This window comes from Periplaneta americana, chromosome 6, assembly GCF_040183065.1.
Source record: "Periplaneta americana isolate PAMFEO1 chromosome 6, P.americana_PAMFEO1_priV1, whole genome shotgun sequence".
In the NCBI taxonomy this organism is placed as follows: Eukaryota; Metazoa; Arthropoda; class Insecta; order Blattodea; family Blattidae; genus Periplaneta; species Periplaneta americana.
This window is the reverse complement of record NC_091122.1, coordinates 81,174,216-81,197,218: the sequence shown is the minus strand read 5'-3', so window position 1 is coordinate 81,197,218 and position 23,003 is coordinate 81,174,216. Positions and strand designations below refer to the sequence as shown.

General features: G+C 34.5%; 1 protein-coding gene across 5 annotated transcripts in view; it reads right to left on the bottom strand.

The window, feature by feature from the left end:
• Positions 1-5,434: 5,434 nt before the first annotated feature.
• The window catches only part of LOC138701460 (E3 ubiquitin-protein ligase SHPRH), a 444,559-nt gene continuing 426,990 nt past the window's right edge, over positions 5,435-23,003 (bottom strand). For 4 of the 5 annotated variants that reach the window (XM_069828345.1, XM_069828347.1, XM_069828346.1 and 1 more), the window contains 2 exons: positions 20,946-21,106; positions 5,435-7,741 (listed from right to left, as the gene is read on the bottom strand). In XM_069828345.1, the coding sequence (XP_069684446.1) occupies positions 7,330-7,741; positions 20,946-21,106 (573 nt within the window). In that variant the 3' untranslated portion in view covers positions 5,435-7,329. The remainder of the gene's footprint in view (positions 7,742-20,945; positions 21,107-23,003) is intronic. The other variant, XM_069828349.1, reaches the window with a different exon arrangement.

Sequence of the window (23,003 nt, the reverse complement as noted above, 5' to 3'; positions counted from 1 at the left end):
TTGTATACAAATATTAAACGAATTTGATATATAATTTTATAATTCGAGATTTATATAAGGGTATAAAGGAATTTAAGAACGGATATCAGCCAAGGGTAAACGTGATCAAGGATGAGAATGGTGACTTGCTTGCAGACTCTCCATCAATCCTGAACAGATGGAAAAACTATTTTGCGCAACTACTAAATGTACATAGGCCAAATAGAAATGATCGGGACGAAATTTAAATAGAAACTGCTGAGCCATTTATACCCGAACCCACGCTTTCAGAAGTCGAAATTGCGATAGAAAATCTGAAAAAGTACAAGTCTCCAGGTATCAATCGAATTCCAGCAGAATTAATACAAGAGGGTGGAAGTGCATTATATAGCGAAATTTATAAACTTGTACTTGCTATTTGGGAAAAGGAAATTGTACCAGAACAATGGAAGGAGTCCATAATTGTACCTATTTTTAAAAAGGGGGACAAAACCAACTGTGGTAACTTTCGAGGAATATCACTTTTGTTGACATCGTACAAAATTTTGTCCAATATCCTTTTGAGAAGATTAACTCCGTATGTAGATGAAATTATTGGGGACAATCAGTGCGGTTTTTGGCATAATAGATCGACGGTTGATCAGATTTTTTGTATTCGACAGATAATGGAGAAAGAATGGGAGTATAAGGGTACAGTACATCAATTATTCATAGATTTCAAAAAGGCATATGACTCGGTTGAGAGGGAAGTATTATATGATATTCTTATTGAATTTGGTATTCCCAAGAAACTAGTTCGATTAAAATGTGTCTCAGTGAAACATACAGCAGAGTCCGTATAGGTCAGTTTCTATCTGATGCTTTTCCAATTCACTGTGGGCTAAAGCAGGGAGATGCACTATCACCTTTACTTCTTAACTTCGCTTTAGAATATGCCATTAGGAAAGTTCAAGATAACACAGAGAGTTTGGAATTGAACGGGTTACATCAGCTTCTTGTCTATGCGGATGACGTGAATATGTTAGGAGAAAATACACAAACGATTAGGGAAAACACGGAAATTTTACTTGAAGCAAGCAAAGCGATCGGTTTGGAAGTAAATCCCGAAAAGACAAAGTATATGATTATGTCTCGTGACCAGAATATTGTACGAAATGGAAATATAAAAATTGGAAATTTATCCTTCGAAGAGGTGGAAAAATTCAAATATCTTGGAGCAACAGTAACAAATATAAATGACACTCAGGAGGAAATTAAACGCAGAATAAATATGGGAAATGCGTGTTATTATTCGGTTGAGAAGCTCTTATCATCCAGTCTGCTGTCCAAAAATCTGAAAGTTAGAATTTATAAAACAGTTATATTACTGGTTCTTCTGTATGGTTGTGAAACTTGGACTCTCACTTTGAGAGAGGAACATAGGTTAAGAGTCTTTGAGAATAAGGTGCTTAGGAAAATATTTGAGGCTAAGCGGGATGAAGTTACAGGAGAATGGAGAAAGTTACACAACGCAGAACTGCACGCATTGTATTCTTCACCTGACATAATTAGGAACATTAAATCCAGACGTTTGAGATGGGCAGGGCATGTAGCACGTATGGGCGAATCCAGAAATGCATATAGCGTGTTAGTTGGGAGACTGGAGGGAAAAAGACCTTTAGGGAGGCCGAGACGTAGATGGGAGGATAATATTAAAATGGATTTGAGGGAGGTGGGATATGATGATAGAGACTGGATTAATCTTGCACAGGATAGGGACCGATGGCGGCCTTATGTGAGGGCGGCAATGAACCTTCGGGTTCCTTAAAAGCCATTTGTAAGTAAATAAGTAAGTATTATATTATTTTATAATATAATTTATTATATATAAAATATAAACAATTATTATTACAACTAGTTTGTCACTGAGAAATAAGGACAAGCTGTTAACTTGAATTTATTTGAAACAAAGCATTACTGGATTATGCAATGAGGTAGGCGATGTTTGTATCTTGTGTCTCAACTCTTACGCTCAATTATTATCTTAGCGTGTGCTCGATTACACCAACTTCTAGAGCTTGAAAGTGGAACTAAATGCTGGTGCACAGAGAAACAAAACTGGAAAATTTGCTCAGTGTCCATTCTATATAATCCCTATTTGTTGGTTTTACTGCCTAGCTAATTCCCAACATATTACATAACATGCTTCTAAACATTAGACTCTGAACTGTTCTACTCTCTTCAATGTTTGGCCTTTCACGAAGCACCTTCAGTTCTTGAAACTGTAGTGCACGTTGCATCCCTGCCAAAAATTAGTTTATCATAACATGCATTTCTGTTGGAATAAAATCATCACAATAACAATAATAGTAATAATAATAACAGTAATACTAATAATAACAATGTAGTTATATGAAAACAGCTTACCTGTCACTTCGGCATGTTCTGGATGGCAGAGCATATAATGTCTTTTTGTTGCTTAGTAGTATTTCTGACAGTACCTTACAACATAGTAAACACTTTATGTTTTCATCAAACGCACAACAAAAATAGTCTTCCTCCCACACTGTATGCAATGATCGTTTGCTTACAGAAGGTTTTGACTGTGTCATTGTCCGCACTGTTTATACGTTTACTAAGTACTTGAACTGCCTTCTGCAGTCAACATTCGAGCTTCGAACGAGAAACAGCACACACTATATTCGAGAGTTGATTATAGAACGTAATTGGGAGTCAGAGAATGAGCATACCTGGTGTATTTATTCCATGCAAAGGAGAAGTGTGTAGTTAAATGTTTCAATTAGATTCAATTTTCAGTTCTGTATCTGTATTTATAATAAAATTTATATTTATATTTTTACAAGCTGAAGAGAGATCTTCAAGATGCCATCGTCACTACTATAATAAAATTTTCTGTAGCGATATTTCGCTACCATCTTTATGGTGTAGGCCTACACACAATTTAAATTGTACTAGGTTCTATTTTTTCTTATATTATGTCTTAATCTCTTTTGTTTGAAACTTGCTTATATAATTTTTCATTTTAAATTTTATTGTGAGCTATTCTGTGTCGCAAGGCAAACTCAAAATATTAGGTTAGACTAATAAATTAAAATAATTATAATTGATACATTTTTTTGTTAATACAACATGAAACATAATTGGCCGTATATACATAACAATGACAGCATCCATGGATAATAAGGAAGGCTGTGGAATTCCATATAAACTGCAGTTTCACTATTTTAGTGTAGTATTCTTATTAATGTTGTAAAATAAAGTATATGAATAATTTAAAATAAATTCATATTAAATAATAACGTGAACATCTTATGAAAGTCGTAAATACATGTTTTTAGAAAACTAATCTCAGGAAAATAGCTTTCCATCTCGCCATGTTTATTGAAGTCCTCGGAAAATGATATAATTTCGTACTGACATTTCTTTTGTAGCCCAGGTACTATGGTTTCAAAGTCAATAAAATTATTATCAGCTTAGGAAGTTGTAAAACAGAAAATTAGAAGCAAATTGAAATAATTTTGTTAGATGATGCCTAACTTACTGGTACCTGAAAACCTAAGTACAATTTCAGTGAATAATTTTAAATACAGGCACCACAGTTCTATGATTCAATGTCAATGAATGTGATTGCCTTTCTCTTCAGATGACTTGTCAAGACTTGCCTATATGGTTGAACTCAAAATAGATTTAGACGCACTGTACCATAATAAATTACTGTGATCTCCAATTGGTGGTAGTACATCTAAAATATATTAGAGGAGATATGTTACAGTTGTATTTTATCAAATTTATGAACACTGTAACATTGACCAAATATGTGTATTTTATCATTAAGTACATCCAAAGATTTAAAGTCTAATACAATAATGTCTAATTCATTAGGTCTAACGACAGAAGGTCTAAGAAAGTGGGTCTAATACTTATATTCTAATGCAAAATGAAGTTCATTACAACTATTTCTAACTTATAATCATGTCCAATTCCTCTATGTTTAACTTCCAATATTGTCTAATTCTTTAGGTCTAAGGAAACGAATACCAATATGCTTAATGTAAAAGTTGAATACAATAATTGTAATTATTATGTCTAACTTACAATGATGTCCAGTACCTCTATGCCAAACTTCAATTTCGTCTAAAGTTGTGAAGGGTGAAAAATGTGCAACAGATTTTGACTCCTAGAATGTTTATATTTATACACATTGAGGTTTACATTTTATATCTCTAACTGTGATACATAATATTTTTTTAAAAGGATACCGTTAGTTCAACTCTCTTAATTTTCGTCTAATGATTCAGTTTGCAATTTGAGCCTATCACATAAGGTTCTTAAGAAGAGTGATCACTTCCTGTCACTACTGAATAGACATTCTTTCCATTTAGGCAATGTGTGATAATACTATATGGTTTTATCGAATCAGAGAGTGGTAGCACTGATAAATTGATAGTATTTAAGAATTGCAATGTTATTTATCCTCTATATTTCAAATGACCTTATTGTACCATGAAGTTAATTGATATTGTTACTACAGCATTAGACCATACTTCAGGAGACATTATTTGTGATTAGATCTAATTCAAAATTTCACTTTTGGCATGAAACCTTCTCCCACTAGACGATTTTAGACATTGTTTTCAATTAGACATTTCGGCATTAGACCATGCTACAGTAGACATTATTTGTAATTAGACTCAATTCAAAATTAGACATTTTGGCATGAGACCTTTTTATACATGAATAAATTGTAGACTTATTTTTCATTAGATGTAATTGCTGATTAGACATTATGTATTTTAGACCTCGTACATTTAGACATACTTACCTGAAAGCCACTCAGCAAGTACTCTGCTGGTGATAAGATGTGGGCAGAGTTTTTAACAAACATGAGGATGCTGATGAACTTCTGAAATTAGTTCCCTTTTTTTTTTATCAATTTCTGTAAGCAACGCATATGTTGAGAGAACTTTCAGCATTATCAGTACCAGTAATCTTTGGTTAAAAGAAAGAAACTTTTTTTAAAAAAAAAGGAAGGACAATGTTTTGTAAGCAGCTAGTAACACCATAATACAAAGTATACCCAAGAAAGCAAAAAGTGAATAAAAATGCATACAAAAGGCAACACTTGGTTAAGAAATTGTAATGCTAAGATTATGTTACACAGTACTTAATTTCTTCATTACTGGACTTGGCACTTGATTGGGGTTAGGAATTGTGTTGAGCATGTAATATGCATTACAGTTTTTGTATTGTATTTCATTTTCAAATATAATGATACATCATAGTAATTTCATTATGAATGCAATAAAAAAAATTCATTTGAGATACTTCTTCTCCATCCCACCCTCTATTAATGTGCACTAACACGTGAAAGGTGGCAATCCTATACATTGGTACTGATAGCAAAACCAAAGCATTTATGTGTACCGTACTTAGAGTAGATAAGAAAATAACTGTATTTTGTGAATGTCTGTACTAAATATGCTACATACATATTTAAATCACAATAAGAAAAAAAATTATCAATGAGACTCTATGCAATACTGTAGATAAATTTCTATACAGGGTGGAAGGTGTTCAATGACAGTCCTGTTTACGAGACGAAATCTTAGTACAGTATGAATGAAAACGTCCTCTACCATTTTGTTCCTTTGCGCTTGAATATCCCAGAAATAATTATTTTACACGATAATTTTTGATCCCGTTATCTGTTAAACACATTTCACAAACATCTTTTCATTAAGAGTATTTTAAAACTTTAATTATTAATAAATCTCTTTAAGTAATAGATGTGTGGCAATGGTGTTACCAAAACGTAGATATGGGCTTCATCAAAAGTACTGAGGAGCAGAATTGTTTTGCAGAGATGAACTTGGATCAGGCAGAGTTTACTTTCATCTTTCCCCTCACTCCTGCAGAGGAGGGGTGTTTCTATGCATTGGCAAGTGCTAATGAATTTACTGTGATGTTGCAATTATTTCTAGAAACAAAGTCGATTTCCCACTGAATAAAATGAAATAATGCAAAAATGGCAAAGGAAAAGTCTGTTCCTTTTATCTTAAGAGACTTGCTCTGTGACATTTTTGTCATTGAACCTCTTCTACTCTCAATACATATATCATTCTCACAACCATCAGCATTTCTTTGGACACACAATGAAATATATATTAAAACTACTTAATAGTTGCGAAAACGTCAATCAACACTCATTTCATACAGAATATACTCATCATCCCATTCTAATAGCTAACAATACTGTCATGCATTTAATCACCATAAACTTTTTTTTTCTAGACATAATTTCGCTTCTGGTCCATCATAGGTGCCAACTCTGGGGGAGGGAGGGGCAAGGCACTTTCTGCCCCCTCAACTTATAAAGCCAGGGACATCACCCAAACAATTGGAAGAGAGATTCCTTATGTAAAAAAAAAATAATTAATTTGTTTGAAAGATGAACTAGCACATAAACCAAAAATTATAATTTCAAATCCACAGAGTCAGCTGTCGCAATGAACATGTTATGACGCAACTCACAATGGCCCCTCAATTTCTTTCCTCCTATATTTAAGATCGGTGAATTCCCTTACATGATGCAACAACAGCTCTCCTTCTTCTTTATGATCCACATTTCTTCAGTTCAGTTCAAATCTATCAACTATTGTGGTCAAACAATAAAGGTATAAGCATATTTGTATAATAATACAAAATTAACAGTTCCATTAACAGTGTAACAGGCTGTGTTTTTTTTTACCTAATATCAGTTAACAAATTATTATTATTATTATTATTATTATTATTATTATTATTATTATTATTATTAATGTTAAACTTTTTTCACAAACACTTAAATTTTTTACGAAATTTAAAAGTAATTGTTATCAACATTCAGTTTCAGTGATCATTCTTGTGATGATTGTCATCGCAGGTATGTGCTTGTTCAGCGATCAGTAACTGTGATGCAACTATTGATAATAATGGATAAATTCTCAAATAAAGAAAACTGTCCAAAATGAAACTGCAATGAAAGGGAATAGAATGATGAATTGGGTTGTAGTAGTGGCAGTGAAACTAGTAGCTCATGTTCATTATTGCTGCAAGAATAAACAAAGAGTGAACAAAGCAGTGAAAAGGAAAAGGTGGCACATAAGGATAGTAGTTTTCAACCATTTGTATTAAGCACTTTCCATGGATATTATATGAAAAATCAGACAATGTTATTTTCTGTAAAATCTGTATGGAAATATCTGAGAAATAGCACTTAAAGTTTTCTCGAAATTCAGTGTAAAGTCCTGCCCCCCAATATTTCAAAGTAGTCAGCACCTGTGTGGTCCATTGTCATGTCTGAATGCAATATTAAGTGGCAGTGGCTTCTCCAACAATGACAATTTCTTCTGAAGCATTGTTTGGCAGTGTTTCATTAAAGACTGTTACATTAGTACTATGTGGTAAAATATTAACATCGACAATAGTCTCATGAGATTTGGCAGTGGCATTATTGTCTGGTATGTCTTCATTTAGTGAGTTACTACTGTTACCACACGAACTTGTACTTGCAGTACACACATTTGTTGGAGAATTAGTGTTGTGAATAGCTGATTTATCATTTGAAACGTTATTTGAATCTTCACAAGGAGCTGCGAACAAATCTTGTAGCTGACGAAGTGTTATTTTATCTCCACTCCAATTCTCTGCTCCACTCCGTACTGCTGCATGTATTCTTTCTTCTACTGTTCCACGAATAAGGAATCGATGAACCACAGTTTTCCTACAACAAATCAAAGGAAGTTCTCTGAATAGATATTCACTTTCTGTTAGCTCTGAAGTTCACAGGTTAACAGTCAAGGGCAACAGATTTTTAAGAATTATAAAAATACTCAGCATGGTTATCTTTGGATGGGATTAATGCCAGGAGTCTCGTGTGACTGTAAAGGAATCTTGTCCATGGATTAGAAATCTCTGTGAAAAAAGTATTGGCCATTTCACACACGTCAAAATTAAACTCTACTAACCATTATCCTTGCTTATCACCAGGAATGAGTTTCATCTCAAAGAAAAATAGAATATGCAGGGCTTGAGAAAAGTACCTGTTTGCTTGTCTGTGACGAGTGATAATTTGAACTTGAGTGAAAAAAAATTCTTATTTTTTAATTGTGCTTCTGTAGTTCGACTGTGCTGACTAGTGAAATTTTTGCCCAATTAATGAGCCATCATAAATTTTTTTTAAGTCCTGGTAATATGATACTGGCAGACTAACTCACTCTGAAAAGATCTTACATGACGATGTACGTAAGCAATGAGAACAAATCAATAGCTTTACATAATAATACAGTAAAAGCCCGATATAGCATGGTCCAATTTACCATGAATTCGGTTTTAATGCGGGGAAAGTATGTCCCCAATATAAAACATGAAATATATAATACATTTAGTGGAAATCAATCTTTAAAAAAATCAATGTAAAAGATAATACTGCATAGAGCATTTCTGGAGTATAACATGCTGCATCAGCAGGTATATGCACAGCGTTTAGTGGACAATGAATGACCTTTTCTTCAGGGTTGTAGAACTGCATTCCAAAGGATTTTGCAGGCATAACGGGAAACAAGTTATGGCTTAACAAGTCATTAATGCATTTTTATTTTAGTTTTCTCTAATCTTGTAAAGTGAGAGTTATACTGTACCGCGTTTTAGTCTGTGTCACATGTTCTGAGTGTTAAGTTATTCAGTTTTAGTCTGTGTCACACATTCTGAGTCTTAATTTAATTAAACGTTAAGTGCAGTAATGTGCAAAAACGAAAAGCATATTCAGTGAGTGAAAAGCTTAAAATAATTGACCATGTAAAAAGCAGAGAAACAAAGACCAACTTTTCGTGGAAATGCGACATTCCAGATGGTACAATTAGAGGGTGAAGATATCATAAATGTTATATGGAATGAAAATGGTGGTGAAAATGAAAACGATGATGAAGATGGTGGTGATGAAACTGTTGTAGAAAAGAGAGACAATATTCCAAGTGTTACTGAGGTGAGATCTCATCTAAATAATGTAATGTCTTGGTTGGAAAGGCAAAGTGAACCAAACAGTGTTCATCTCCTCCATCTTGCTAATATAAAACAATACGTAGAGAAGAAACGCAATAATTTAGTCCGCCAAACAAAACGTACGGAAAATCAGGATAGTTTATAAACAGTGAAGTGAACTATTGCTAAAAGCAATACAATAACGAGTTTTACAGAATAAACTGCATAACTGGTGAGTGTTTAGTTTATATTACAGTATGTAAATTCATGTATAGAGTTATAGTGCATTACATACCGGCTTTACCAATCTCCATGTGACTTGCGATTTTTATTAACACATGGACTACAATCACTTCCGATATATCACAGTTCAGTTATAACGTGGGAGTTAAGTATGTCCCCCAACAACCACGCATATCGAGCTTTTACTGTAATAATAATAATAATAATAATAATAATAATAATAATAATAACAGCAACAAAAGAAAACAAAGAAACTGGAAGAATAAAATGTAATCATTTGATCAGTACATGGGATCTGCCATAAATTTCTGCCAACTCCTCCATACAATTCTAGTTGTGTGAAGCATAACGTTATTATAAAACATGATTCGGTGTTTTGTTTTATAATATACAGGATTTTCATGCTTAATTGTTTTGACATAAACATATTCACTTATTGAATCACACATAATAAAGCAGATGCTCGAGCCACGCCCTTTACAATTTTTCGTAATTAGAGCACTATTACACAAAGCTATGTAAGGTACAGTACTTTTATAATTCAAGAAACAATAAAAGTACTGTATTTAATACGCCAATTAAAAAACGTGAATACATTTCCAACATGCTTTATAAATACTGCAAAATTAAAAATTAACATAGGCCTACCTGTTAGAAGAAAAAAGTTCGACATGCGGAAATTTGTCTAAATTATGCAACAATTTCAGACAAGCAACTGATAAATTTAACTCGCAAATTCTATATTCAGACTTAAGAATACATTCTGGTACCAGGAAGAATACTCAATACTACGTTTTAAGTGTTTACTATATGTAACTACTTGTATATGAGAAAGTACTCTATTGTCTTATGAATGATGTTACAAATGGCATGATACTGTTTTGTTAACTTGATGCAATGCCAGTTTCTCAATGCTAAAAGAATGGCAACAATGAATTTTATGACCAATTCCAACGATCTATGCAATTACCAAACAGTTAATGGGGGGGGGGGGGGTTTGAAGGGTGCATTAGCTATTATGGCTATTTGCGCCCTTATCTAAAATTCTATTAAAAAGAAAACACAAATCATGCCATAAGCTAAATACAAACACGAATACAAAACATTGTCACACTAAAATCAAATATACAAAGTGATTAGTTAAAAACCATAAAAATGAACACTTATTATACCTTAATCCAGATGATTTCAAGTGGGCAGCCATTGTGATGCCACGTGGCAACCCTGGGTTCATAGGAGCCATGCCAAAGCCAGCAAGCCCGGGAGAGAGACAGGGAGTGAGTGAGTGGGAAAGAGATGGAATACTAACTGCTGAGAGGGAGGCATGCGTGGAAGGGGTGAAGTGAGCCAATGACGTGTATGGATGGCACATTTTATAACACACAGAAAGAATCCAAGAATTACAACACTCAGCCTTTACAAATAATACAATAAAATAAAATTATCCTTTTTTTTCTGTAGTTAGGAAGACACTTCACATTTCTTTGATTTCACCAACTTAGCTATGTCAGAGAAAATTGTTTGAGCAGAATGAATGCATAACACTGCTTCCAATGCAACATCGGACAAACATGACCTAGTTTTACTCTTATTCAGATTCATGACTGAGAATATACCTTGGCAAAGGTATGTAGAGTCAAACATGGCAACTAACTTGCATGACAATGCATATACACGGGAACTCCAAGTTCTTATAAAATGCAAGAAGGCCACCTGAAATATTGTAATATCTATCTTTCAAATTGTGTGACACTGAAACCTTATCAGTTCTCTTAGAAATTTGACTGCAGCCTGCTCAACATTTACAGAAAAGGGCATCATAAAAATGTTTAATTCAGGGGACATTTCTTCGAAACCTGTAAATCAATTGTCGAATTGTTTCTGTAATTCTTTCAGGGCTTCACAATAACTATCAGCGTTACAATTGGATAAGTCACATGTTTTTAAAGATGGAAATTCTTCAAAATTTTTCTCCTGTAATTGTTTTTTGAACAATAAAAGTTCCATCTTAAAAGCACGAATTCCGTCTCACAAATTTTTGCCTTGCAAAGAATCATTTAGATCACTCAAATGGCTTGTAATGTCAGCTAAAAAAGCAAGGTCAGCAACCCAGTTTGTGTCCCTCAAAAGTAATTCAGGTGACCCCTTCATATCCATAAAGAGGTCAATCTCCTTCAAGATGGCAAAAAATATGTTTAGCACTATAGCACAACTTAACCACCTAGTATCACAATAAAACAGGATGTTATGATATTCAGCTTTGCACTCAAGTAACAACCCTTTAAACTGACGATGGTTAAGCCCCTGTTGTCTGCAAAAGTTAACACATCGTGTGACAACATTCATCACAGTCTTGAAGCTACGAATTGCTTTTGCACAAAGTTATTCCTGATGCAAAATGCAATGCACGACTGTGATTGGTGGATATCCAACAGCTGATAATGCCCTCTTCATTCTACTGGCAAACCCTTGCACCTCAGCCAACATAGCAGCAGCCCCCCCCCCCTGTCCATAGCAATAGCACAAAGTTATTTCCTCAATTATCTGTTCAACAGCACTAATATATCTTCTCCAGTCGTGGTATCTTTTAAAAGAACAATGTCAAGTAATTTTTCAGTAATGTTAAATTTGTTATCCACTTCCCTTACAAACACTGCTAACTGCACTGTGTTCCATTGTTGGTGCTTTCATCCAGGGCTAAAGAGAAACACATGAACTCCTGTCATCTTTTCTGCAGTTGTTCCTTTACATCTGCACCAAGTTCCTGCACACAGTAAGAGATTGTTTGTGGAGAGACTAATTGACTCAACATCACCAGGGAAGGACACAATATCTCTGAAGTTGAAATCACGCACTGTTTAACAAACATTCCATGTATAAAAGGTCAAAAAAAAAAAAAAAAAAAAAAAAGTGAAATTTTAAATACATTAAATGTCACTATACAAAAAAAAAAAAAACATACATAGTTAACGGACAGAAAATCCTTTAACAGTTTAACCTGGCCCTGGAACAATTTTTCCCTTGAAATTATTCAAGTCTGCTTCACAGGGAGCTTTACCTGAAAGCCAGATTTGCATAATATATACGTCACTGTAGGTATGTTAACAGAAAACCACAATTCAAGTCACACAAAGTTTGTCTGCACTCAAAGTTGGGTTTCTGGCACCTTGTTAGCCCACTTGAGTTATGTGGATATAAAGGAAAAAAATTGGGATGGTGTCAGGCCTAGTTCCTGCGTAGCTCAACCAGTACAACATTTGTGCGCTAAGCGAAGGGTCCTGGGATCGATACCCAGCCCCGGAACAATTTTTACCTTGAAATTATTAAAATTTAACAAAAGTTTTTATAATAATTCTCATTCATTGTTGACAACAGTTAAAAATAAACTTACTATAACCATTAATTTAATTATATTGCCTTTAAAGGTACATAATTAGTTGAAATGATATTTACCTCATTATAAGAAGACTGCATTTCGGCCTTTAGTTTCGTTATTAATGCCTTCCTCTCTTCACCAATAATATGAGCATGGGTATCAGAATGTTTAACTTCAAAGTGACTCTTAAAGTTATAGGTTTTTGCCCGTACATTGATACGGCATATTAAACATTGAACATTGTTGTAGTCAGATTGGACAAGATACAGGCACTCCTAAACCGACTGTTGACGCACTTCTCTTCATTCTTGTTCACAACAGTTAAGCACAAATGATAGTAAACCATATGAATGAACAAATGACTGATGGAACGCATAATTCAGCAATGCCTGAAGAAATCATCAAACAAGTGAGAAGAGTTGATAAGTTCATACGTTTGTACATCACCACAACCTCAGCAACAGAGAGGAGTGGGGTTTCGCTTTGGGCAGACACAGGACAACGTCCAGGTTTCCTAGCCCTGAAATGCTGTATTGGAATGGCCTGCCTTAATCAATATTTTAAAAAGAGATCATAATATCATAAAATAAAACAACATAATAAAGAACACCAGAAACAAATTACCTGGCAATTTAAAAACAATAAAAATATTCGGATATAAAGAGTCCTAAATGTAAAGTTCAAGTAAAACTAATATAAACCAAAAGTAACCTCCAGATGTAAAGGGACTGAAACGTAAGAAACAATGGGTCAATAAAATCTAAATCACCTTGTCAAGTCCTGTGCTGGATAAAAATCTCAGAACTGCATTTGTACAATCAAAATCATTTCCAAGAATGTCGCACAATGTCAGTTGAATTGCGTACTGACGCCAAAGACAATCATATTTTATACAATGTAGTAGAATATGTTCAACAGTAACTGGTACATGACATACATCACACTCCGGTTGAGGCTCGCCACGTAGCAGATGACAATATGTCAGACAACAGTGGCCAATCCTCAACCAGGTAAGGAAAACTTCTTCGTATCATGATGCTCTTGTGGACGAATCTCAAACAGTATTCTTGATACGTCGCAATTTATTTTCCTCTTGTGCAGACCACTTTCCTTCCCATTGCCACCATATTTTATATTTAAAGTACTTCCGTATGTCTTGTCATCTCTTGCACTAATATCCAAAGCACCATTCATAGCACCATCCCTCACTGCAGTGTATGCAGCCTCATTACTAGGAATTCCAACATGACCAGGAATCCACAATACTCCAATCTCAGAATATGATTCATAAAATGCAATAAACAATCACAACGGCTTTATGAACACATGTGCTTGTCAAACTTCTTTAATTGTTAAAATCAGATATGTTTTGGGGATTGCATCCCCATGATCAATGATGGAAAAGACTGTAATATTTAAAATTACTAATTACAATAATTACTTAGTATCTTTCGTTTAAATTTAAAATATGTTAAAAATAACAATTGTTTTCAGTTTACAAATAGTGACAACTATTATAAAATGATATAAAATTTTACATCTTGTAATATAATGTGAATTATCGTAAATGTAGCAAATTACATAAGATCTTTTATAAGAAAGACGAAGAATGGGCAATAGTACAACTTGGTTGACTCACCAGATCAATTTCAGATGTGTATCTTCCTGTCTGACATGATGTGGGCTGACTATTGCGTAAGTTGTGCCAGAGATTATGTTCACTCTGCAACTACATTATTCTTTTTTTGTTTAAATTCTGAAGTAATATATTGGTCAAACAGAATGTTTTTTTTTCTTTTCCATAAATGACTTTTTCAGTAAGACTGTGAGGTTTTATGTATTTATCTTTGCATATTTCAATAGATTCTAAAATGTTTAATGTTTTTCCTTTCTTGTTTATGTGTAAGATTTTCATATCGGAGTTTATATCTGTAAAATGATGTTGATTATTATATAAGTGATCGCTGAAAGCTAAATGGGGAATATTGTGGGAAATGTTTCTATGTTCTTTATACTTAATATTAAAATTCCTACCTGTTTGACCTACATACGTGGCATTGCAATCTGGAAATTGACAACTTAATTTGTATACACCTGATGAATTAAATTTGTCGATGTTAATATTATCAAATTGTTGGTTCTACTGAACGCTACTGTAATACTAGAAAAAACAGATTACATTGAGAAAACTGAAATTTTATTTCCGAAAACTATTTTGGAACATTGAAAAGAGATCCTACAAATCACTATCAAAGAAATCTAAAATACATCCTAAAAACAATAGATTTTACCCTTACAAGTAAAAAAAAACGTTCTTTAATCCCTTTGAATCCACAAGCTCCCAAAATGAGATCTTTATCGAAAATACATAAATCGGATATTCTTATTAGACCAATTGTAAACTTTCATATGGCCCCAACCTACAATATCACAAAATTTTTTACAGGCTTATTTGAAGACTAAGTTCAAATTTCATAACAATTATAGTATAAAAACACGACAAAACTGATTGAAATTCTAGAGAAACAACAGGTTAATGATAAATAATTTCCATACCTTCACTCTGCAGGAATATAGTATACAATATCTCCTGCTCCTGCAGACTAGTTTACATCAATCACACTGTGGAAGAAAGAAGAAAGGAACATACCCGGCATTGCAAATATGGCCCTTATGAAAAGTCGACCATAGGACAACATTAAGCAGAAACAGGTCACGTCATCAATTTCGACAACGTCAAAATATTGGACAGAGAAGAAAAGAAATATAACAGACTAATTAAAGAAGCGAATGAGATTATAAAACACTCTAACAACATCAACAAAGATGATGGTTTACAACTCAACTGCACATGGAGAAGTCTGCTCCAATCCTGTAATATGTTGTTGTTTTCTAATGCCAGGCGTTTGACAATAAAGTCATTTGACCTCTTGCACTCCAATATTTTTCAAAGGTATTATCATGGCCAGCCACTGAAGCACAGATTTTGAGGTGTTCCGAATCCATTTCTTGGTTTGAGTTGCACAATGGGCAGTTAGGGGACTGATATATTCCAATTCTATGCAGGTGTTTGGTCAAACAATCATGGCCTGTTGCCAATCTAAATGCAGCTACAGACGATTTTCGTGGTAAATCGAGAATTAACTGTGGATTTTGATGCAGAGAGTTCCATTTTTTCCCTTAAGATTGTGTTATCAAATTTTGTTTGTTGAAGTCTAAGTATGTAGATTTAATAAATCTTTTCACAGAGTAATACGTAGATTTAGTAACAGGTCTGTAAGTAGCAGTGCTGCCCTTCTTTGCTAAAGCATCCGCATTCTCGTTTCCCAGGATTCCACAATGGGATGGTATCCATTGGAATACAATTCTTTTATTGAGTGATATTAATTGAGAGAGCATTTGAGTTATTTCTGCTGTTTGAGATGAAGGTGTGTGTTTAGAGACTATTGATAGAATAGCTGCTTTGGAGTCTGACAATATAACTGCATTCTTAAATTTATTGATGTGGCATAGAAGATTCCTGAGACTTTCACTTATTGCAATGATTTCTCCATCAAAACTTGTTCTTCCATATCCAAGAGATCTATAAAGTGAGAAGAGACAGCACATAACACCTGCACCGGCACCTTGTTCTCTGGAGATCAAGGATCCGTCAGTGTATAAATGAAGCCAGTTTTGTGGAGGGTACCTAATATTAATTGTCTCTAAAGACAATTGTTTTAGTATTTCAGTGTTTACTTCTGATTTCAATATTTCTTCTGTTAAATTTAGATTATATTCTATATTTAATAGAGTTAAAGGGTTCGGTTTAATTTGTAGGTTTTCTTTTAAATTCGGGATATTGATTTTCTGTTTTAATTCTTGAACAATGGATATGAAACTTTTTTGAGTTTTCAATCTACAGAGAGGACTGTATGAATGCCAATTGTTTCCTGGTAATCTGATAAGTTTTTCATATTGAATCAGTGCTTTTTCTTCTATTGTCATTTTGATGCTGTTAATATTAGTGAGGAATCTCATAGAATCTATTGGAGTTGTTTTGATTCCACCAGTAATGAGTCTGAGAGCTTGGTTTTGAACATATTCTATTTCGTTTATGAAAGGTGAAGTAATTAAAATTTCTCCGCAGTATGTCAGCACTGGCTGTATAAACATTTTGTATGTAGTGTTCAAAGTATTCCTAGAGCATCCCCATTTCTTTCCTGCTAGTCTTTTTAGAAGGGAGAATCTTTTACGAGCTTTTTCAGAAATGTATTTCAAATGGCTGCTCCATGTTAACTTACTATCGACAAGCTACAACTTGCCATTTAACCACTCCAATCCTGTAATATTGGTAATAGACTATGCACAGAGAATGGACGACCAACGAACAAATCACAGGAGAGGGAGAAGAACCAACCAACCAGTAACCGACAGGAACCCAGAGCAGCTATATAAACACTCCTGCGAACTAATCACAACTTGTTCACAGCTCTGAGGACGACTGCAGCAAGATGGTTGAAACGTCAGCTCCAGCAACTGAGACAAAGTGGCAGAAGCCCGGAAATCAACAACCCATGGACACTAGTTGTGGAAGGCTACGTCAACAATTAGCAATTATGTCTACTCGTCTATGACTCCCATTGTAAGCAGCACAGTGCACTTCTTCATAAACCTCTAGATTGCTGTTGTTGGTCTTGATGGCAGATGCTATTTTACTCCTTATCAAATGATGCCTGTTGTTTTGGAGAAGCTCTCCATAGTAACAAAATCCAAGGACATGAGGTAGAGTTTCGTGTTTGTTGGTAGCCCATTGTTGAAAACAATGTCTGCAACGAGAGTTGTCTTGGCTCTGTCCATGAAGAGCTCTCACAGGAGCAAGATTTGTCTGTAATTTGATAGTGTCACACCATTCTGTGCTGAAGAATCTCATTCTGGAATCCATCCATGAGTTAATAGGTTGGTACTGTTGATAGAGAATTACTCCTTTGCTATGTGTTTGTAGTTGACATCATTTATTATATTCAAGCATGCTGAGTTTTCCTCTGATGTCCGGTTTTTTATCGATCAGAATTTCCTTCACTGAGCTTCTAATGATTTTACCCATTTTAAATAAAAATGACTCAGAAATATTTGATACAGGAGATTTAGATTCTGGAAATTTTGAAAACCGTCAACTAATTTCGGTAAAATACACTAGTTAATCACCAAATTTTGTTTCAGGTCTTGTCCAATTTTATCTATGTCTAAAACTATTTTATCAGAAAAATTGATCCACAAATAACGAATTTTTTCACCCTTATATTAGTTCATGAATTAACACACAGTAGTCTGTCATCTCTGAAATATACTATGGATAAATTTTTCGTGAAAATTGGGTACCAACCTGGCATTTAAATGATTATTCTCAATGGAGATGGAAACAGATTTGTTACAGTTTAAAGATAGGCCAATCTCTTGAAATCGTTTGATTACCATATTCATGATGGTAATGGCAAATTCTGTGTTTTTCCCAACAACTGTAACTTTCTTCATCTCTGTAACTAATTCATAACTGTCCACTGTTCAAGATGAAATCTGTGGCAAAGCGGGTGATAAAGGCACACCTTGCATCACATTGCAATTGATATTAAAGATGGTCTCTTTCCATTACCTTCGATATAGGTGTTATTCCCCAACTGAAGATCTAAGACTAAATCTTATTCAAGTACGCAAGTTGCGACTCTGAACTGATTTTTCAATATGGTGTTGGACAATATTACCGAATGCTTTACTTATATCCAAGACATGCACATGCACATTCCTGCAGTTCATACTGGTTTTTTTAATGAGGTTGAATACAAATATTTCATGTGATCAACTTCATTAACTTCAAGAATAAAAAAACATACTCTCTTTTAAAATCATACTTATGCAAACAGTCCAACATTGCACTCAGTTTTACTAAACCACAAAAGAATGTACTGGGTTCAGAGCATTCAGGGAACAGTTCTAATGCAGATAGCAAGAGCTATTTTCTTACTTATATTGGTGAATTTGTCAGTCATTATTGAAATCTTTAAATTGTCAGTTGTTATACATTTAAATTGGCTTTCATTGATTCTGAAATGTGTTTCATGATATCTGCACATAAGTGCTCAGACTGAAAAATTCTATCTATCTCAAAATCATTCATAGTCTACACATCTAACAAAATCAGAAAATCAGAGAATGACCTGCTCAGTTTTGCCAATGTGTAGCTACACTGTTCTGAACACAGACACATATTTTCGTGATAAGCTATTTCTTGTGTGAACGCTACCTATTGCAACTTCTCTTCTTTCGATTGAGCTAAACCGTTAATTGCTGCTTCATGTGCATTGTTCTTTTTGTGATCAAATATTTTCTTTCGTATTGACTGCCTTCTCTTTTTATCACTATCACCAAAACATGAAGCAATTTTTCCACTCCGTAGAAAGCCTTAGTCACTGGGTTTTAAAAACACACTTTGCAAATTAGTTTCCCATTTTGAATCATAAGCCATTATTTTCTTTCAATTGTTGAAGCCCTTGTAGAAATTTTTCAGAATCTAAATCTCCTGTTTCAGAAACAATGACACTAGAAGCACTTCAAGACTATAATTCTGATACGTCGACAGCAGTATTACTGATACATGTAATATCACTGTCAGTTTTCCTTTTTTAAATTATTACAAATCTGTCTAATTTGCTAATTTTGCAGTTGGATTTGAACTACCTACTGTAGTGTTTCCTTAAAATTTGGCATCCAGAATTTACAATGATAAGATGCAGGCCAAGGGTCAGATGGCAGGATAGTGTGGAACAAGATCCTGCTCTCTGGGAAAAACAAACATGGAGAAGGGAAGCTACAGTCATGATGCAGTTATTCCTGGCGTGACTCCTCCTCTTTGTTTACATCTTAGGAACGGAAGGCTCTATAAAGTCTAGGTAGGTAGTATCGTTCGCCATTTTTGTTCTTTCGTTGCTGAGCTACCAGACGAGGAATCTATTTGCCACACTATTAAACATTATCATGTCATAGCTCCTATGATAATAAATCAAACGCACTGTAATTCAGCAAATAATTGAGCGGCAAATGACGTCCTCATGTGCTTTCTGCGAACGCCAATGAAAGAGCTAAAATGACGGGCGATTATATTAAGTATTTATCGAGCCTTAGGAAATGCATAACGTCTTCATCAGCGAATCACAAAATGCACACGTTTAAATGGAGCCGATGTGCAACATGATTGGCTGCCGGAAATTAGAGCGACAGGACTATAGGAATAGGGATCAATGGAAGTGTGTGGTGAAGGCACTCATGGCCTGAAGTGGGCTGTAGTACTGAAGAAGAAGAAGAAGAAAAAGAAGAGGAAACGCCTAGGAAATTAATTTTAAAACAATTCTTTAAGGATAAATGTCATGTGGCAAGGGCAAGGGCACAGAACTTTCTTAATTAACGACTTGCTATCTCAGCAGTTCGCAAGCAACAATGGAAATCAAAGCTAATGTGTCTGCCACCATAACTACAGTCTGTCCAAAAAAACTTGTGTGAATTGTGTGTTTGGATAAATAAAAGTAACTTATGCAGGAGAAACAAGCTCAGCTGCAACATAATGGGTTATTTTTAAATGGCATACCAGTATGAAATTTCTTGAAGAAAAAGTGTCAGTATGAAATTTACTGGTGCAGAGAAGTGCCAGCCCATTTTCGAGCACTATTGAAGAGAACATATTACATTAATTCGGTAACAGATGTAGTCAATCTGAACACGTTTTGTCAGTTTTGTCACAACTTTTTTGATACATCCAATAATTTTGACACAGTATGAAATGCTCCTTGAGGTCATTGCTCCGCAGTGCGGGTGAGTAATCATTCACTCCGCAAGACTTGCAAGAGGAGAATGTGAACAAAACATCTCATTTTGTACTATCAAAACTATTGGACGTATCAAAAAACTTATTTGACAAAACTTGTTCGCACTGATTTCATTTATTACCTCTGTGAATTAATGTAATAGGTTCACATGCATACGCGCAATAAACATATATATATATATTCAGTGCTGTAACAGCAGGTGCAGCTTTTATACAATAAGCTGAATTATTCACCAAACATTTGCATGTGTCATTCTTACTTATGCTACATGGGAGAAAAAAGAATGTTTTGCCCTGCCTCCCTCCTCCTCGTGGTCTTCATCTCCAATCTCAAAACATGTGCCACATATCATACAGACTGTTACCTAACTTGTTCTTGTTAGTTAATCACATTTTATATTTGTATCACAGTATCTAGAAACTATATTAAAAATCTGTTAATGAAATTACCAGTAATACATAATTTAAACTTGCCTGGTTTGACCAATCCTATGGACTCGACCAATAGCCTGAAGCTCGTCAGCTGGATTAAGAATAGGTTCCACCAACAACACGTGAGTTGCTTCTATTAAATTCAGCCCCTTTGCACCCCACCGTACAGGTAACAACAGGGCCGTCACATTTGGTTTACTATCCTAAAATATCGTAAAAGTAAACAGACAATCAAAAGCTGCGCCTGCAGTAATGTAATCACTATTATCAATTCTTATTATTTTATTTGAATTTCACTCACAAAAAGGATTAATATTTTAAGTGTGATTTGTGAGAAGTGACTCTGACATCTGGAGATGTGCGGCTGAGTGATGCAATGGACTGTGCATGTACAGTGAGAAATTATTCAGCTGCACCGTCTCTAAATGCAGACTAGTCGACTCCTATAATACCATTATAATCTCACTTTTTCATGAATCGCATCTCTTCCAGTGGCTATTTGCATGGCATCAGTATACAACAATGGCATTTTCAAGTATATAAGATATTGTTTGAATTGAATTAGTGGCACAACACCATTCTTTGTACGATTTACTGTTATATCTACCTTAAAGTTATTGTGTAGATGTTATCGGATTTCTGACTTTGTTGCAAGATTGGCACCTGACTTTGTCTTCCACCAACCTCAGTGTGTAAGCTTTACATTCAGTCTTAAAAATTCACAAAACTTTCTTTTATCCTCAATTAGCTGTCTATTAATTACGATGGAATGTAATTCCCCTTCTTTCTTGATTTGAACATATTACATGCAGATCTACTGTTATCATATTCGTTCAATATCAGATGTAATAATCGTCTCTCTAGTCTTCGAGCATCAGTAGATGTAAAACACTGCTCTTTCCATGTGGTTCTCTCTCACCAGGGTTGGCAAGGTAATTTACTCATTAAGTTTTTATGTAAATTAAAAGTAATTTATTTGGCATAGAAAACCAGTTATTTACACAAACATAAGAGGCTAATTTTCTTTTGTGTATTAATAATATACGAACTATTTTAATTATAATACATTCTAAAATTTATTTGATTGAGGTTCTGGCTGATATGTACAATTTTAATTAATTATGGTTTATTTAACGATGCTCGTAACTGCTGACGTTATATCAGCATTGTCGGTGTGCCAGAATTCTCTCCCGCAGGAGTTCTTTTACATGCCAGTAAATCTACTGACATGAGCCTGTCACATTTAAGCACACTTAACTGCCTTCGACCTAGGCCAGGATCGAACCCGCAACCTCGAGCACAGAAGGCCAGCGCTATAGCTACCGACTATGCTACCCAGGTTGACTGATATGTACATCTATTATCAGGCAGTATATCTCACTTGACGATATGTGTCAGAGGAATAACAACTATTGTTTATATGCATCTGATGGAGGGGTAAAGGAACTGGCCACCCTACCTCATTATCTCTTGGCCTAGTTGCCTCATAAGTTGTGCTTTGTTGGTGTTACTTGTGAGGTTCAGGCTGTCTTCGGACAGTTAACTAAACAACATTTTAAACTTTAATTTTCTTATATGTTTCAGCTCGAAATCATTGTTTTCTAAAAATTGTTTATACAACCACTTATTAACATAATTCAATGGTGTTCAGGTAAAGGGGTTAAGTCATTTTCTGTGCAACTGGAGCTTTGTACTCCAGGGAACAACACAAGTTAAATTCTACAAATGTGTGTCTGTATGTGTGTGTGTGTGTGTGTGTGTGTGTGTGTGTGTGCAAAAAAAAAAAAAAAAAAACGAAAAATAATACTAGCATTTGATGTGTTTTATTTGTGTAGAAATTTATTTGCAATAAGAGGCCAATTTATAATTTGAATTTATCTCAAAACTCATTTCTATGACTTACTGGAATCTCCCTTTACCCAAACACCATCGAGGTGGTTGTATTCACCAAAACAAGAAAAGAAGTCTAATAGACATGGGTCCTAAAATTAAATTTTTCACGAAACATGGGCTTTGAAATAGGTATTGTAAAAACAGCATACATTCTAATATGATCTACGTAAAGATTAATTTTTGGTCCTATTGAATATATCTGTCAGA